Source organism: Rhinoderma darwinii, chromosome 1, assembly GCF_050947455.1.
Source record: "Rhinoderma darwinii isolate aRhiDar2 chromosome 1, aRhiDar2.hap1, whole genome shotgun sequence".
Classification (NCBI taxonomy): domain Eukaryota; kingdom Metazoa; phylum Chordata; class Amphibia; order Anura; family Rhinodermatidae; genus Rhinoderma; species Rhinoderma darwinii.
In genome coordinates this window covers 123,288,482-123,308,223 of record NC_134687.1, presented here as the reverse complement: position 1 = coordinate 123,308,223, position 19,742 = coordinate 123,288,482, and the positions used below count along the sequence as shown (strand labels likewise).

Below are 19,742 nucleotides of genomic sequence, written 5' to 3'. Positions count from 1 at the left end.
GCCGCCGATGGGTAACAGAGGGAGCTCACTCCCTTTGTAAACAAAGTTAAATGCCGCGGTCGCTATTGACGGTGGCATTTAACGGGTTAAACGGTGTACTTCGATCGCGGGCGTTGGAGCAGGAGCTCAGCTGTCATCAGACAGCAGAGCCCCGGCTCCAGCCTGCACGGGAGACCCGTGCAGGACTTAGACTAGGCTGACGTGAAAAGGCGTCAGCCTAGCCTAAATCCCATTAGTGACTCACGTGAAAAGGTGTATTAGTGGTCACTAAGGGGTTAATGTCTGAAAATATTCCTAAACATGTTATTGTTATTCAAATATGTTCTATTTTAACCCCTTAATGACCTGGCCATTTTGCACGTTAATGACCAAGGATTATTTTTTGTTTTTTCACAGTCGCATTCCAAGAGTCGTAACTTTTTTTTTATTCCGTCGACATAGCCGTATAAGGGCTTGTTTTTTGCAGGACAAGTTGTATTTTGTACCATTTTTAGATGCTTACAATATATTAATTAACTTTTATTAACTTTATTTTAGGAGAGAATTGAAAATAAGCAGCTATTCCAGCATTAATTTTCACGTTATAAATTGACACCGTTTACTATGCAGCGTAAATAACATGTTAACTTTATTCTATGGGTCGGCACGATTACGGGGATACCAAATCTGTAAAGGTTTTATATGTTTTCCTACGTTTGCACAATTAAAACCCTTTTAGAAAAAAATTACTTGTTTTTCCATCGCCGCGTTCCAAGAGCCGTCATTTTTTTATTTTTCCGTCGATGTGGCCGTATATCGGCTTGATTTTTGCGGGCCAATGTGTAGTTTTCATTAGTACTATTTTGGGGTACATAGGACTTATAGATTAACTTTTATTTTATTTTTTATGGGGGGAATGGGAGAAAAGAGAATTTTGCCGTTGTTTTTTTGGACGCCGTTCATCCGGCGGTTTAATTAATGTGTTCATTTTATTGGTCAAGTTGTTACGATCGCGGGGATACCATATATGTGTATGTGTTATTTGTTTTGACACTTTTACCGAATAAAACCACTTTTTGGGCAAAAAATGTAGTTTTATTTGATTTTGACTGTAATTTTTATTTATTTTTTTCCCACAAACTTTATTTAACTGATTGACATTTTTTTTTAAAGTCCCATCAGGACACTTCACTATGCGATCTGCCGATCGCACATATAATGCTTTGGTATACTTCGCATACCAAAGCATTATTGCCTGTCAGTGTAAAACTGACAAGCAATCTATTAGGTCATGCCTCCGGCATCGCCTAACAGGCAGATGCTGAAGACAGACCTGGGGGTCTTTGTTAGCCCCCGGCTGTCATGGAAACCCGACGGCGACCCGCGATTTGTTTGCGGGGGCGCCGATCGGGTGACAGAGGGAGCTCCCCCCCTCTGTCAAACACATTAGATGACGCTGTCACTATTGACAGCGGCATTTAATGGGTTAAACTGCCGGAATCGGAGCGCGCTTCGATTCCGGCAGGAGCCAGGCTGTGTATAACAGCCGTGCTCCTGCCGCTGATCGCGTGGGTACACTGGCAGTACCCGCGCCATCACAGGACGGATATATCCATCCTCCTGCGCGAACTAGCAGCTGCTGAGGACGGATATATCCGTCCTTCGGCGTTAAGGAGTTAAATTCCTTATTCCAACTTCATAAGGCTCTGTTCACATCTGCGTCGAGGCACTGTAAGGAGCCTCTGTCGCAGATTCCGTTGTTTCTGTCTAATGATCAATGGGTTCTGTCTGGTGCCGTTAATTTCTGTCATTTGACAGATCCAGTGGTTCCCGTTTTTCGTTCTCCTTTGAAGACTGAGCAGACCAATGGAAACTCCTGACGAAGATGTGAGCAGTGTCTATACAGATCACAAATGCTTTACATTGAAAACTTAACTTACATGAACTGTATTTATTTCGATTTTTTTTGATGTGTAACCATCTTGTTTTTGTCTTTCCAGTATTGGAAGGCCTAGTGGGAGGGCCTTACATCTACAGCCATCTGTTCTGGATTTTGGAGCCCAGTGAGTATGAGTTTGGCATGCTACTAGAAGTGTTTATTGTTGCTATTTATTGTAAAAATTGGTCCAAAATCAGTGATAAATAGGTATACGTTTAAATTTATTGAAATACACTTGTTCTACCTGTATAAACGTTTAAAATAATTCTTTAATGATAATTTATTAAAATATAGTAGGGCACAAAGTGCCAAAAGATCCAAATACAGGCGTTGGCAGCCAGATCAAGAATGCACAGTAAGAGGAGTGTGAAATGGACAATCAACATGCACTGATTGAACAGTGCCTGACAAGTCTGATGTAGTTTTCAACACCTCTTAAGATGTGCTGGCAAATATTGGTAGGATCTGATTGCCACAGATTACAGGCACACTTCCCTACGCGTTTCTGCACCACATTAGGGGAGCGTCCTCAGGGGTATGAATTGCCTGATATCACTCGTATTAGTTCACGAGATGCCGGTCAGCTGATATTCAGCTGTTCAAGTAGTATAACGGCGCATACGAGACACTGATGTCGGTCTAGCGCGCGCCGGAGAAACAAGGAAGCTTTAAAGCCCTGGCCCCACCTCCCAGGCATTGCGTAGCAAAGTGCCGATCCAATGGGAGAGTAAGACGTCGACCAGCGACGCCCACCCACAGGTCGGCTCCCTAGTAACCACGCAGCCAATGGAACAGATGCAACAAGCATCTATGGTAACAGGGGGGAGCTACAGGCGGCCGAGCATACAATGCCGATAGCAAAAATGAAAACAAGCGCCATGTGAATGACAGGGCGATCGGGGAGACACATAACCAACCAAACCACAGTGCAAAAATGTAGCGAAGATGGCCATCGAACATGAAGAGCAATGATTAAGTAAAGGAAACTGACAACTAAGACACCAGACCATGCACGAAAGTTAAACAGTGGAGACTAAGTGTCAGTAATTGGCAGGAGTAGTAGAAATAGATAACTAATGTCAGTGATTACCAGGAGTAGGAAGAGTAAGACAAACGGACTAGAAACAGCTGACCTTCTTATAAGAAAGGAAGATATGAGATAGAATCATTGAGGCCCAGTGGTTTGATGGTTTGCATCCTGAAAATCCACTGGTCCGTTTGTCTTACTCTTCCTACTCCTGGTAATCACTGACATTAGTTATCTATTTCTACTACTCCTGCCAATTACTGACACTTAGTCTCCACTGTTTAACTTTCGTGCATGGTCTGGTGTCTTAGTTGTCAGTTTCCTTTACTTAATCATTGCTCTTCATGTTCGATGGCCATCTTCGCTACATTTTTGCACTGTGGTTTGGTTGGTTATGTGTCTCCCCGATCGCCCTGTCATTCACATGGCGCTTGTTTTCATTTTTGCTATCGGCATTGTATGCTCGGCCGCCTGTAGCTCCCCCCTGTTACCATAGATGCTTGTTGCATCTGTTCCATTGGCTGCGTGGTTACTAGGGAGCCGACCTGTGGGTGGGCGTCGCTGGTCGACGTCTTACTCTCCCATTGGATCGGCACTTTGCTACGCAATGCCTGGGAGGTGGGGCCAGGGCTTTAAAGCTTCCTTGTTTCTCCGGCGCGCGCTAGACCGACATCAGTGTCTCGTATGCGCCGTTATACTACTTGAACAGCTGAATATCAGCTGACCGGCATCTCGTGAACTAATACGAGTGATATCAGGCAATTCATACCCCTGAGGACGCTCCCCTAATGTGGTGCAGAAACGCGTAGGGAAGTGTGCCTGTAATCTGTGGCAATCAGATCCTACCAATATTTGCCAGCACATCTTAAGAGGTGTTGAAAACTACATCAGACTTGTCAGGCACTGTTCAATCAGTGCATGTTGATTGTCCATTTCACACTCCTCTTACTGTGCATTCTTGATCTGGCTGCCAACGCCTGTATTTGGATCTTTTGGCACTTTGTGCCCTACTATATTTTAATAAATTATCATTAAAGAATTATTTTAAACGTTTATACAGGTAGAACAAGTCTATTTATTGTAAAGTCTTTTAATATGTCTTGAGATTGCACTGCGCGAATAACCAAATGGCTCATCGATAAATTGTTGGCGTTAATCTGAAAACGTTTGGGAAGGAAATATCTATGACCCCCTCTGATCACTCCTTATACTGTAATACTAGTTTTGATAATCTTAAGAAACTGTTCACATTAATAACTCTTAGTGGTAGATTGCAAATTCTTTGGTCATGAGGGGTCTAATAATTACAGGACAATTTATTAAGGCGCCAAGCTACCTGTTATTTGAGTACTGCCCCGCTACTACTTCAAGCTGTAAAAATATTACATAATCTAGGGAATGTATAGTTAAAGCACCTTGTTCCTTCTTTATTAAAGTTTTGTCTTGGGTCCACCAATTCCCAGTCCCCGCTGCATTCATTTAAAACGGCTTCTCAGACTACACTATGCACACTGTTGTTCGATCGTCTGCGACACTTACCCCATGTCTCGGATGGACCAGCGCCGATGATGTCCGCACTGTGGCCATCCTGTGTCTTCTTCTGCAGGTGTCTTGCACGTCATCTGCACTGGTTCATCTGAGAGCAGGGGGGAGTGTATCAGACAACCACAGAACAGTGCGCATAGAGTAGTCTGAGAATCTGACCGCCGTTTTAGATGAATTCAGAGGGAAGCGGACTGCCGGGACACCCACAATCCTGAGAATAAAGGGGCCGCATTGCATTTCCTTCTGGCCGATGAGTTCCTGCAATGAACAGTATGTATTCATAAGTAAATTATGTGTGTTGATATGTTAATTGGGCACTGGCAGGGAGGGAAAAGCGGAAAGACCTTATGCTATGACCTGCTAGTCTAATTCACCAGACAATCTAGCACTACAGGCTCCTGAGATTTAAAATTGTTACATACACACACATCGTGTGTGTGTGTATATATTGATTGAATACGATTAATTGAAAATGTAACCTCGATTACGATTATAAACTATATTTAGGCCACATCCCTTTTTGCATGCTACGCCATTTAATTAATATAGATCCCCTGAGCCTGCTGTATACTACTGTATATATTATACCCCTTGACACTGCTCCCACACAGTATAATGTCCCAATAGCTGCACTCACACAGTATAATGTCCCTATAGCTGTCCCCACACAGTAGAATGCCCCAATAGTGCCTAATAAAAATAATAAAATACATACTCCCCTAACCCCGTTCCAACAACGAGTGATGGATATCCCTCTCCTCTTCCAGTCTGTGTGGCTCGGCGCATATTTTCAAGTTCTGCTGCACTACTGGCATATACTGTCGTTTCAGTCATCCTATTGGTCCACGGAGTCCTCAATTCCCACCCTATTTACTTCTTGTTTAGTTTCAATGCCCAAGCATCAAGTCGGGCAGACAGTGCCCGCCTCAAAGGTATATACACTGATTGGGATTATATATAGGGATGATGGCTGACTAGTATATACAGGGATGATGGGGATTATATACAGGGACAAAGGGGGTTATATACAGGAATGATGGCGGGCTGGTGCATACAGGGATGATGGGGGTCCCTGTATATAACTCTCTGTAAAAACTTGACCACCAATTTGCAAAAAAGTTTTCAGTGTTTATAAACACACCCCAAAATACAGTGACGTTTCGACCCACACAGGAGTCTTTAACAAGCATACAAAATGTGCAAGTATATATAGTGTGATTGCTATTCACTTGGCCAAACAATGTGACCATTATCATCCCTCTCCTGTTCAGACGTGTTTCTAATACAACAATCAAGATACAATAGTAATTATATAAAAAACATAGTGCCATAGGACTAATATAGATGCCTTCATAGGAAGCCAGGACAGAACCATACTGACATTAACACCGGTGCGTCGGCATGTTCCGTTAACCAGTGTGCATGCGCACACTACGTATAGTTTGTCACTGTGCATGCGCCACCGCGCACATCAGCGAAACTGCGCATGCGCCAAGACCATCTCTGCCATCTGTGTACTGAAGCAACCATAATCAGACAATGGAAATTCTATTGAGCGTATGGGACCATTTCCATCACTATGAAGACGTTGTACACGTCTCCTAGGTGAAGTATAATCGTGTTGTGAGCACACTAACAGTGATCATGTAAACGACCGCAAACTAAATAGAATTCCAGAGAGACCTACAAATAAAGAAATGATCAATTCAAGCACAAAGGTATGGAGTATAAAAATATATTTTATTTACGATAGACAAAACAGAATAAAAAAAGATGAGTCACACAATGAATAGAAGGCGTCCACTTGTGCCAGACCAGGAAGCATGTGTAAAAAGCATGATCATACATAAATGGCAAAAATACAGGCGCATGTGAAGATTGGAAACCAGGAGAGATAACCAAACTGCATAAAATGTGTAGCAAAATAATTAATGCCTGTAACAATCACAGTAATGTGTAAAGTGCTAAGAAACGCAGGAAGCACAGCATATGGCCATAAACTGCTGAACTATTGGGAGTCAATGCAAACCTAGAGTCTATGCAGCCCAACATCTGAAGAGCCAAAGTAACAACACACCTATATAAAATGGCACAAGCACCTGTGAGAGGTAACAAACAAACATACCTAAAGTCATAGTCTGACACTGGGAGGACGCCAACACCCGACGCGCGACAAAAGGGTTAAAAATTTAATAGGAACCCATGATTTCAAAACGATGAGCCAGACTATTCACAGAGAGCGTGCACTAAAAATACCAGTGTAACTATATCACAAATCAGCATCCATGAATTAATTCACAGGAATAGAAAATAAAGATCTCTACAATTATTAACTCCTTTTTCATGATTGGGCATGACTGTACATCCATGTTAATCATAGCTTAGCGCAAATGGGCATACGGTCACGTCCTGAAGATGAAGCTGGCACAGGAGCTGTGCCTGCAACCATCTGCAGCGGGTGTCTGCTTTATGTACAGCTGACATCCCGCGGTGATTGGAGTGATCTCCGATCTCTGCCGTATAACCCCTTAGATACCACGTTCGATAGCGCCATCGTCCCCCAAGGTAAGACCTAATAGGCTAACTGTGCAATTATGACCTAACTCAAAATCACGATTAATTGAACATGTAACCTCTATTACGATTATTTAGGCCACACCCATTTTACATTCCGTGCCCCCTATTTGCATGCTATGTTTCATATTTATTTCAAGCCTGCTGTATACTACTGTGTATAATATATCTGCTGACACTGCCCCTATAGCTGCCTCCACACTGTATAATGCACATAACTGTCCTCTACCATTGGATACAACTGTAGCTGCGTCATGAAGATGCGGATAGTTTAAAATCGGGGAAAAAAAACGAAATTTGTAAGATGACGTTGATTGTGCTGGACTTCGATTTCGATTTATTTTTCGATTTATTGCCCAGCCCTTCTGTCAGTTGAAAAATGACAGTTACAAAATGCAAGTAGTCCAGTGTATTGTACAGGGGATCGGTAGATCTGGCCTTCAAGTCCCCTAGTAAGTGTAAAGAAAAAAAAAATATGTTTTAGATAAATAAATAAAAAAAATGTAAGTAATAAAAACAAGAATCGCGCCGTTTCCCTGCTTTATAATTGGATAAAACCCAAAGCATACATATTTGGTATCACCGCGTTCGTAACGGCCTGAGCTATAAAAAAAAATCTTCTTTTGTACCGCACGGTGAACACCTTAAAAAAATAAAAAAAACAATGACAGAATTTCTTTTTTGGTCACCTTGTCAAAAAAAAAAAATTGGAATAAAATCGCACCAATAAAAACTACAGTCCGTCATGCAAAAAAACAAGCCCCACACAGCTCAATCAACTGAAAAATGAAAGTTATGGGGCTCAGAAAATGGCGACACTTAATTAGGATATTTTTTTTTTTTTTTTAGACGAAAGTATTTGTTTTGTGGGAAAGTAGTAAAACGTGAGGAAAACGATAAAATTTGGTATCACTTGTCATCGTATCGAACCACAGAATAAAGTTAACATGTTGTTTATACTGCATGATGAACACTGTAAGGCCCCATGCACACGACCGTGCTCGTAATTACGAGCACGGGCAGCCGGCCGTTTTTCAGAGCCGTGCTCCCATTATAAAGTATAGTAGCACGGCCCGTAAAATAAAAAAATAGAACATGTTCTATCTTTTTAACGGCACGGGCACCTTCCCGTGAGAAAACGGGAAAGTACCCGTGGCCAACAGAAGTCTATGGGCCCGTTATTTCGGGTCGTAATTACGACCCGTAATAACGGGTGTTTTTACGGTCGTGTGCATGAGGCCTAAGAAAGTAATAAAAAAAGCAGTGCTAGAATTGCTCTTTTTTGGTTTCCTCATGTCCGACAAAATGGAATAAGAAGTTATTAAAAAATTGCACAGATATTTTGTACAATACCCCAGATTTACCACATAGCCGCGTCCCATGGTACATAAAGCTGGCCGTGCATATGGCATTGTATAAGACTTACTTGCTATCCCGATGTGCAGGTCAGTTAGGAACATTCCAAGGGCCCAAGCACGTCTGCCCCAAAACTTCATCCTCTCCAGTGGAAGCGAGGCTGACTTATTGTAGCAGGGCAACACTTTCTGAGCGAAGTACTCCAAACAAGGGAAGGTTAAAGGTTAAAAAAAAAAAAAAAAGTGCAGTGTGTGTTCCAAAATGGATATAAGAAAGGACACCACTTATCAGTGCGACACCTGCCCCAAAAAACCTGGCTCTTGCATAAAGGATTGGTTCAGACCGTAACACACCAATCCATGGTTTATTAATTTTATTATTTGTTTACCTGATTATTACATCGCCCTATTTGCCCTGATGTACTCCGCCCAGCTTACATATTATAAGCTGAAATACCAGTAAAACCCCAAACAAAACTACTACTAAGCAAACTCTGTGCTCCAAGGGAAGTTCTTCTGAGCTTGGCAGTGTCTATCCGGTGGCACAAGTAGGACACTACATATTGGTCACTGAAATGGCATATCTGTGAAAAAGCGGCAATTTTCAATCTGCAACATCTATTGTGTACTAATTTTTGCAAAACACCTGTGAAGTTCAAATGCTCACTACACCTCTAGATGAATTCCTTGAGAGATGTAGTTTCCAAAATGGAGTCATTTTTCAGCGGTAACTCGGCTCAATGCAACATGGTGTCCGAAAACTATTCTTGTAAAATATCCACTCCAAAAACCAAATTGTGCTTCTTCCCTTTTAGAGCCTTTGTGTGTCCAAATAGCAGATTACGACCACATATGGGATATTACCTTACTCAGGAGAAATTGCGTAACAAATTTTGGCATGCCTTTTCTCCTGTATTCCTTGTAAAAATGAAAAATGTTGAGCTAAAACGACATATTATTAAGAAAAATGTAGACATTTTCACGGCCCAATTCTAATACAATTATAAAATACCTGTGGGGGTCAAAATTCTCACTACACCCCTAATTTAGTTCCTTAGGGGTAAAAATCTCGAAATTAGGGTCACATCTGGGGAATTTCTACTGTACTGGTACCTCAGGAAGTCCTGCAAATGCAATAATTTTCTCCCACAAAAACAATTCGGCAAAACATGCGCTCAAAAAGCCAAATGGCACTCCTTCCCTTCTGAGTCCTGTTGTGTGCCCAAACAGCAGTTTACAATCACATATGGGGTATTGCTGTACTCAGGAGAAAATTCTTTACAAACATTGAGGTGCTTTTTTTCCTATTGTCTTTGTGAAAATAAACTTTTGAGCTAGAACTACATCTTATTGGAAAAAAATAAATCTTTTTTTTATTTTCACGTCCCAATTCTAATAAATTCAGCAGTAACCTTTGGGGTTAGATTCCTCCTATACCCCTAGATTAATTCTTCAAGGGGTGTAGTTTATCAAATTGAGTCACCCTTCAGGTGTTTTCACTGTACTGGTACCTCAGGGGCTCTGTAAATGCAACATGGCACCCAAGAATCAATCCAGCAAAATATGCGGGCCAAAAGGCACGACTACCCTTCTGAGCCCTGCTGTATATCCAATACACAGTTTATGACCACATATGTATGCTTTACAAATGTTGGGGTGACTTTTCTCCTTTATTTGTTGAGAAAATGAAAAATTTTGAGCTAAAGCTACATCTTATAGGAAAAAAAATGTGATTTTTTTATTTTCACTGCCCAATTCTAATAAAATTTAGGAAACACCTGTGGGGTCAAAATGCTCACTACACCCCTAGAGGAATTCCTCAAGGGGTGTAGTTTGAAAAATAAAGTCATTTGTGGAAAGTTTCTACTGTACTGGTACCTTAGGGGCTTTGCAAAAGCGACATGGTGCAGAGAAACCAATCCAGCAAAATCTGCTCCTTTCATTCTGAGCCCTACTGTGTGCCCAAACAGAAGTTTATGACCACATATGGGGTATTTCACTACTCTGGAGAAGTTGCTTTACAACTGTTGGGGTGCTTTTTCTCCTTTATTTGTTGAAAAAGTGAAAAATTTTGCCCTAAAGCTACATCTTATTGCAAAAATGTATTCATTTTTTTATTTTCACTGCCCAATTCTAATAAAATTTATGAAGCACCTGTGGGGCTAAAATGCTCACTACGCCTCTAGATGAATTCCTTGTGGGTGTAGTTTATAAAAAGGGGAGTCTTTTCTAATAAAAAGAAGGCCCCAAAATCCACTAGCTGCTTCTTTGCTTCTGAGACCAGTGTTTGAGCCCAGTAGCACACTAGGCCCACATGTGGGATATTTCTAAAAACTGCAGAATCTGGGCAATAAATACTGAGTTGTTTTTTTTCTGTTAACACTTGCTGTGTTACAGAAAAAAATGGATTAAAATTTAATTTCTGCAAAATAAATGAAGTTTGTAAGTTTCACTTCTACTTTGCTTTAATTCCTGTGAAACACCTAAAGGGTTAAAAAAAACGTTCTAAATGCTGTTTTAAATACTTTGAGGGGTGCTGTTTTTAAAATGGTGTGATTTATGGGGGTTTCCCAAAATATAGGTCCCTCAAAGCTACTTTAGATCTGGACTGGACCCTATAAAAATAGGCTTTTTGACATTTTCTTGAAAATGTAAGAAATTTCTGCTAAACTTATAAGCCATGTAACGTCCTAGATAAATAAAAGGATGTTCAAAAAACGATGGCAACATAATGCAGACATATGGGAAATTTTAATTAGTAACTATTTTGTGTATTATTACTATATGTCTTACAAGCAGATACATTTAAATTTATAAAAATGCTAATGAAAATTTTCTTGAAATTTTGGTGTATTTCACAAATAAGCAATGAATTTATCAACCAAATGTTACCCCTGACATAAAGTACAAGTTGTCACGAGAAAACAAATTTAAAATCGCTAGGACAGCTGAAAGTATTCGAAAATTATTGCCACATAAAGTGACACATCAGATTAGAAAAATGGGGCTTTGTCAGTAAGTCCAAAAGTGGCTGCTGCGGGAAGGGTTTAAAGTATCAACGCAATGCTTACACCAACCTCCCTCAGGGGTTAATACATATATGTTGGTTGTAAATCATATGTATATGTATATAATCCCGATCATCCCTGTATATATTATCCCCATCATCCCTTTTATATTCCCTTTATCATTCCTGTATATTACCATTATCATTCCTGTAAATTACCTTCATCATTCCTGTAAATTACCTTCATCATTCCTGTATAAAACTCCCATCATCCCCGTATATAGGGTTGATGGGGGTTAAATACAGGGATGATGGGGGTAATATACAGGGAACCCTATCATCCCTGTATATAACCCCCACTATCCTTGTGTATATATACCACTGGGGTGGACATTGAGGCTAAACAAGAAATAAATGGGCCGGGCATTGAGGAGACTGTGGACCAATAAGCTGCCTGAAACGGTATATGGCAGAAGTGTAGCGGACTCTGAATACACGCGTGCTGAGCTACTCACGGCTCAGCACAGACAGGCGCGACGAAGTGATGTCACCGTGCCTGTCTGCACTGAGCCTTGAGCAGCCAGCATTATACAGTGAATAGTAGAAAAGGGGACTGACGTTCCCCTGCTCTACTATAGGTTTCAATTGTATCTGCGTCCTGAGGACATGGATACAGTTGAAACCGGGAAAAGTAAATGAACAAACTGAAATGCGCAAGTTGACCTCTGTTATTTGCGCTGAATTTTTTCCAATTTAATTGCCGAGCCCTACGTATACATTAAGACAATAGGAGGAATGCCTGCAGGCAAACAGAACCCTTTTTCCTGACTACCCAAATATTCATAGAAATAAACTAGCAAATTTTTATTAGGCTACGTATAGCAATTAACAGACCACATATATGTTGGTTTAAAATTATCACTGTCATAAGCCGAAGTGAAAGCGAAAGTAGCCAGCTAGAAGAGCTCGGCACGGCATTCAAACGGTCAGAGTGAGTACTGACTGATAACACCAAGTCAGTTTGCGAGGCAAAAAAACCACACTTCAATGAGTCAGACAATAAATTCGGCTAGGACAGGTATTAAAAACAGTTAAAGCCCCCCCGACATGTTTCGCTACCTAGTAGCGTCCTCAGGGGTACACGGGGCTAATCATTAAAAAATTTGCTAGTTTATTTCTATGAATATTTGGGTAGTCAGGAAAAAGGGTTCTGTTTGCCTGCAGGCATTCCTCCTATTGTCTATATATATATTGTACCTGCTGACTGCCCAGGGTCATAATCGTTTTTTGTCTACGTATACATTACACCTCCAGGAGCTTTTATTACTTCCCATTCTAAATCCATAGGCATTAATATGGGGTTGGTTCCCCTTTGCAGCAAATATAGCTTTCACTCCACTGGGAAGGCTTTTTACAAGATTTTGGAGTGTGTGGGGGAATTTTTGCCAATTTATTCAGAAAGAGCATTTGTGCGTTCTGACACTGATGTTGGATGAGAAGGCCTGGCTCACAATCTCTGTTCTAGTTCTGTTCGGTGGGGTTGAGGTCAGGGCTCCGTGCGGCCAGCCACGTTCTTCTACACCAAACTCACCCAATCACATCTGTATGGACCTTGCTTTGTGCACTGTGACACTTCATGCTGAAAAAGAAAAGGGCTTTCCTAAACTGTTCCCACAAAGTTGGAAGCTAACAACTATCCAAAATGTCTTGGTATGCTGAAGCATTAAGATTTCCCTCTAAGGGTTTTTGGCAAACCCCTGATAAAAAAAACAATATCATTATCCCTCCTCCACCAAACTGTACAGTTGGCACAATGCAGTCAGGCTGGTAACATCCTCCTGGAAACCCAGATTCGTCCATCAGACCACCAGGTAGAGCAGCGTAATGTGTCACTACACAGAACTTGTTTCCACTGCTCCAGAGTCCAGTGGCGACATGCTTTACACCACTCTCTGACACCTGGCATTGTGCTTGGTGATGTAAGGCCTGCATGTAGCTACTCAGACATGGAAACCCATGCAATGAAGCTCCCGGGGCACAGTTTTTGTGCGGGCATTAATGCCAGAGGAGTTTTGGAACTCTGCAGTTATTGAGTCAGCAGAGCAATGGCGACTTTTATGCACTATGCGCCTCAGCGTTCGATGACACCGCACTGTAACTTTGTGACTAAGTTGCTGTGGTTCCTAAACACTTCCACTTTGCAATAACTCAGTTGATCGTGGAATACCTAGGAGGGAAGGAATTTTGCGAACTGACTTGTTGCAATGGTGCCATCCTATTACAGGACCACGCTGGAATTCATTGAGCTCTTTAGAACGACTCGTTTTTTCACAAATGTTTGTAAAGGCAGACTGCATGGCTAGCTTCTTGATTTTATAAATCTGTGCCAATGGGACTGAATGAAACACCTAATTCAATGATTAAGAGGTGTGTCCCAATACCTTTGTCCATATAGTGTATTTGTATTATACATACATACACACACAAACACTGGGTGCACTCCGCTAGTTGCACTGTAAAAACAGCTTACCAACATACAGTATAACGGCTAGTAGATGGCCTGCTTTCTGTTGCGGTCTATGAAAGTATGTATTGCTGAGCAGCTAAAAAGTCAAATTGGCTCCTGATGTGGTCCAACACAAGGTAGCCCTTGTGGTATGGGTTTGTGCCTTAAATCATAAGATCACCTTTGGACAGCCAAAGGTAAACCTACACTTGGAGTTTTTCAAGTTGTAAATACAAATATTCTGGATTTGCCTATGACAAATTCCAACTTGGATTTTTAAAAGAATCCACTGCAGAAATCTGAGGCTGACACTGATCTCGATCGTGGATGTGCTAGCCTCATTGTAATTCACTGGTTCTTATCTGCGGGTTTCAGCGCAAACAAATAAGCGTACTGCAGATTTGGAAATCCACGCCGTGGTCATTATTTTGACACTGATATATTTTTAATTTTTTTTACTGTATGTGAATGGGGTGTCAATTCTGCATTAGATGCAGAATGTGAGCGGATTTGAATAGGATTCAGGTTCGGAGTACGCGCCTACATTCTCATCAAATTCTGTACATGCAAACGTGGCCTTATGTTGCCAAAATCGAACCCTTTTGTCCGTGGGGAACAATCAAATACAGCGCAGGACCTCAATTGCACTGTCAGTCTGTCTGCTGTGGGGTTGCAGGATGCATCAAAATATTGATACTATTTCGATGCCGTGCACCCTTAAACGGTTGAATACCCTGAATTCATGTATTTTGATACTTCGCAATGCGGCTGCATAGTTTAGTATTGTAACACACGAATGTAGTGACTGGCATCATGTGATGCGGCCGGCGCTGATTTAATAAGTGGCGGCGATGGCCCTGAAACCAGAGAACGTGGCGCACGCACTTCAAAGCGCCTCCATGTTTTCGGTATTCAGTGCCTGCCACTTATTAGTGCAGCGCCGGCCTCTTTACATCATGCTGATCGCACGGGCATACCAAGTGTGCCCGCACGATCCGGAGCAGGGCAATGCTTGTAATATACAGCCTCAGTTCTCTGGTCTCCGCGATCAAAGCTGACTGCTACATTCAAGGGGAAAATGAGAAGGGGGGACCTCCCTTTGATTGCATCACAGGAAATCCTTGTGACACGATCGAAGGACATACCATATATGGACAGACAGGCAAGGGTCTATTGAAGGACCCCAGGGCTGTCTGACCATACGAGGTGTAAGTTATGAATGCAGGATGCAAAGAGGAAAATAAAATTGTACTGTCCTCAAGGCCAAAATTGTCCGTGTCCCTAAGGGGATAACCACAGTGTTGCCATTATTCAAGGGAAGTAATGGGGTCACTTATTAGTGTGAGGCATGTGGTGTTATGAATTTAGTACCTCCTTATGCCTCACATTAATAGTCATTAACATCATCATGTACCTCACACGTTAACCCAATGTTGCCCATTATGACTGTGAGGTACATGATGGGGTTAATTACTATTAATGTGATGCACATGGAGGTAAAAAATTTATAACACCATGTACCTCACATCAGAAAATGGAAGGACTTTATTTTTGTGGGTTATTTTTGTGTTTTGTTTTTTTTAATTGTTGGCAAAGTATCGTTTTGTTATCGAGAATCGCAATACTACACAAAGTATCGGTATCGAAGTCCAAATTCTAGTATCGTCACAACCATAGTCTGCTGAATATTACAATGATGGCCGTCTGTATTGTGGCTGTGGCACAGAAAACTTGGGCAGTTATAAAGCTGATTTTGCCTTTTCTACACTGCTTTATAGTACTATTCCTACTTATGAGACTCTAGTTATAGAAGTTTATAATGTGCACCAAGGCTTTAGTCTATTCCCTTTTCTTGATGGTGTCTGACAGTGTCTTTTTATATTCTTATCTGAAAATGTATTAACAACTGCACCAAAAATATTTACCGGTTAAATGGAATTGCTAAATTTTAATAATTCTTCTACTTTTGTTTTTCAGGTCAGTGGGTCTTCCTAAAGCACAGTCATTCTGTGCTTTCAACCCTAGTAGGGACATAGATATTGAAGTGAATTCAGTGTTTACAAGTGGGAGAAATTTCCATGTGTCTCCTGTACATAGCATGGTGAGTGTTGATGTGCTTTTGGAAACTATGTACTGGATGAGGGCCAAAACATTTTAGCTTTTCTTGGCACGTGACTTCTATATAGCAGCTCCAAGGACGATCCCTTTCCCAACATGTAGTTACACATTCCTCTTCTAGAGAGTGACCTGATGTTTTTAAAAGTACAAGGAAAGTAGATCAGATATTTTTGGATAACTGATTTTTATTTTATTTTTTCATGCAAAGCAGGCGTGGAAATAAGAATATAATTTTTTTCACAAATGTGTCATTTTAAAAAACGATTTCTATGTAAAGCAAACATGGGAATGAAGAAACAGTGGCCGCCGTAAAAATACTAATGGGCGGTCACTAACTGGTTAAAGTGGTTTTCCCATCAGAGACATTTATGACATATCCACAGGATGTGTCATAAATCTCAGATAGATGCAGGTCGCACCTATCTCTAGAAAGCGGCCCCCTAAACCCCGTTCTACTTCTCTGTGTTGTGGCTGAAGCTTGTGATTCCCGACCATGAATTACGGAAACAGAGTAGTACGCTGAGCTACGCTGTTTCCGTACCTCCCGTAGTAGTGAAGGCAGTGTAGCTCGCATGCTACTCTGCTTTCGTAACGGTTTCCGTAACTACCATTAAGTTCTATGGGACTTACGGAAACAGCGTAGCTATTAAGCGTAGCATAGCTATTAACCCCTTCAGGACCCAGCCTGTTTTGGCCTTCAGGACCCAGCCGATTTTTTTTCAAATCTGACGTGTTACTTTATGTGGTAATAAACTTGGAATGCTTTTACCTATCCAAGCGATTCTGAGATTGTTTTGTCGTGACATGTTGTACTTTGTTAGTGAAAAAATTTTGTCGATAATTTTGGTATTTATTTCTGAAAAACACCGCAATTTAGAAAAAATGTGAAAAAATTAGCATTTTTCTAAATTTAAACGTATCTGCTTGTAAAACAGATAGTAATACCACACAAAATAGTTACTAGTTAACATTTCCGGTATGTGTACTTTATGTTTGCATCGTTTTTTGAACGTCCTTTTATTTTTCTAGGACGTTACAAGGCTTAGAACTCTAACAGCAATTTCTCATATTTTAACGAAAATTTCAAAAGCCTATATTTTCAGGGACCAGTTCAGTTCTGAGGTGGCTTTGAGGGCCTTATATATTAGAAAATCCCCAGAAGTCACCCCATTTTGAAAACTGCACCCCTCAAGGTATCAGCATTCACAAAGTGTTTTAACCCTTTAGGCATTTCACAGGAATTAAAACAAAGTAGAGGTGAAATGTACAAATTAAATTTTTTTTTGCCGAAATTCATTTCTAATACATTTATTTTTGTAACACAGAAGGTTTTACCAGAGAAATGCAACTCAATATTTATTGCCTGGATTCTGCAGTTTTTAGAAATATCCCACATGAGGCCCTAGTGCGATAATGGAATGAAGCATCGGCCTCAGAAGCAAATACAGCCCCCCTGTAGAGAACGCCATAAGCCCGCCCTGTAGAGAGCGCCATACAGCCCCCCTGTAGAGAGCGCCATACAGCCCCCCTGTAGAGAGTGCCATACAGCCCCCACTGTAGAGAACGCCATACAGCCCCCTCTGTAGATATCTACAAAGGGGGCTGTATGACGTTATCTACAGAGGGGGCTGTATGGCGTTATCTACAGAGGGGGCTGTATGGCGTTATCTACAGAGGGGGCTGTAAAAAAGGCACTATCTACAAGGGGGGGTTGTGTGACACCCAGGGGAGGGGAGGCCCCAGTCAAAAGTTTGCTATGGGGCCCAGTCTTTCCTAGTTACGCCCCTGCCAGGAACTACTCCGCAACTGTACGTCCTGATGCGGGAACTAACCCCTCTGCAGGACGTACTATTGCAGAGCAGGGCAGGAAGAGGTTAAGGAGTGTTGTAATTATTTTGACCACCGTTTTTTTTTGTAAGAATTCACGCAAAGCAGGAGTAAATAAATATAATTTTTTTCACAAATGTGTCATTTTAAAGACCGATTCCTTTGTAAAGCGAACTTGAGAATGAAGAAACACACCCCAAAATATATCACCCTGTTTCTCCTGTGTTAAAAAATACCTCCATCGTGGCCCTAATGCGCTGCCTGGACACTCAGCAGGGCCCAAAAGGAAGGGAGCATCTGGAGGCTTTCAGGACACATTTTGCTTGAAAATGTTTTAGGCCCCACTGCACATTTGGAGAGGCTTTGAGCTGACAGAAAAGAAACTCCCCATAAACGACACCATTTAGAAAACTAGACCCCTTAAAGGGAATGTGTCGCTAGAATTATTTTTTTTTTTAGTTAAACAGTTAGTATATACATGATTAGACATTGTTATAATTTTTTTAGTTTTTTCACAAGTCGGGAAATATTATAAATTAGACTCTAATTTATAACATTTCCCTGTGCTGGTCACTAGAGGGAGCAATTCCCAAAATTGCAGCAATGGCATGTGGTAAAGCAACCACATTGCTTTATGCTGCAAAATTTGAGAAGACGCACTCGCTCTAGCGTCCTCAAACAATCCCCACTCCTTTATCCTGGCTAGTGCCAGGAGAAAGGAGGGGTTTGAATGTTCAATCCTCCTACACTGTGTGCCGCTATTTTTTGAGCGAATACACAGTGTAGAAGGCTTACATACAGTGGTAAACACACACTAAAACACGAACATACACAGACATAAATTACCTGCTCCTGCCGCCGCCGCTCCCTCCCGTCCGTCCGCTCGCTCCGCACCTAGTACTTGCTTCTAATCACATGTCCGGAAGCCGCGACCGGAAGTAGTCATCTTACTGTCCGGCCGCAGCTTCCGGACCACAAGAAAATGGCGCCGGATGTCGCTCGGCCGAAGACCTTCCATTTGGACTGTGTGGGAGCGGCACATGCGCCGTTCCCACGCAGACGGCGTACACCATAGTGAATGCGAACGGCTACCGTTCGCATTCTGTATGGGGATGTATGTGCCGTATTCCATCTCTGAATGTGTCGTTAATCGAGACATACAGAGATGAAAAAATAAATGGCAGTCCCCACAGTGAAATAAAAGTTAGAAAAAATAAAACACAAACACACAAATAAATAAAATGAATTTTAATAAAACACTAAAATCAACTTGATATAAAAAAAATATTTTTCGGGACACCTGTCCTTTAAGGTATTTATATAGAGGTGTATAGGGTATTTTGACCCCACAGTTTTTTGCTAAATTTACCCCTACAAACTGCTTTACTATTAAAAAAAAAAAAAAAAATTCCCCCTACAAACTGCTTTACTATTAAAAAAAATCAAAAAAGTTACATATATTTGGTATCGCCGCGTCCATAACGACCCTGACTATAAAGCTATTACATTCTTTAACCCGCACGGTGAACGCCATAAAAAATAAAATAAAAAAAAAATGGAAAAATTGCTGTTTTCTGTGAATCCTGACTTTAAAAAAAATGAGATAAAAAGTAATCAAAAAGTCGCATCTACTCCAAAATTGTACCAATAAAAACTGCAAGTCGTCCTGCAAAAAAAAGGCCCTCATACAACTGCATCGGCGGAACAATAAAAAAGTTATGGCTCTTCAAATATGGACACAAAAACAAATAATTTTGAAAAAAAAAGCAATGTAAATGTAGTAAAACATACAAAATCTATACAGATTTGGTACCGTTGCAATCGTAACAACCCGCTGAATAAAGTTAGTGTTATTTATACCACTC

At 41.2% G+C, this 19,742-nt stretch overlaps 1 protein-coding gene across 1 annotated transcript in view; it reads left to right on the top strand.

Moving 5' to 3' along the window:
- TMEM131L (transmembrane 131 like) overlaps window positions 1-19,742 on the top strand; it is a 156,357-nt gene that overhangs the window by 50,305 nt on the left and 86,310 nt on the right. The window contains exons 4-5 of the mRNA XM_075860335.1: window positions 1,980-2,042; window positions 15,910-16,033. Of these exons, the coding sequence (XP_075716450.1) occupies window positions 1,980-2,042; window positions 15,910-16,033 (187 nt within the window). The remainder of the gene's footprint in view (window positions 1-1,979; window positions 2,043-15,909; window positions 16,034-19,742) is intronic.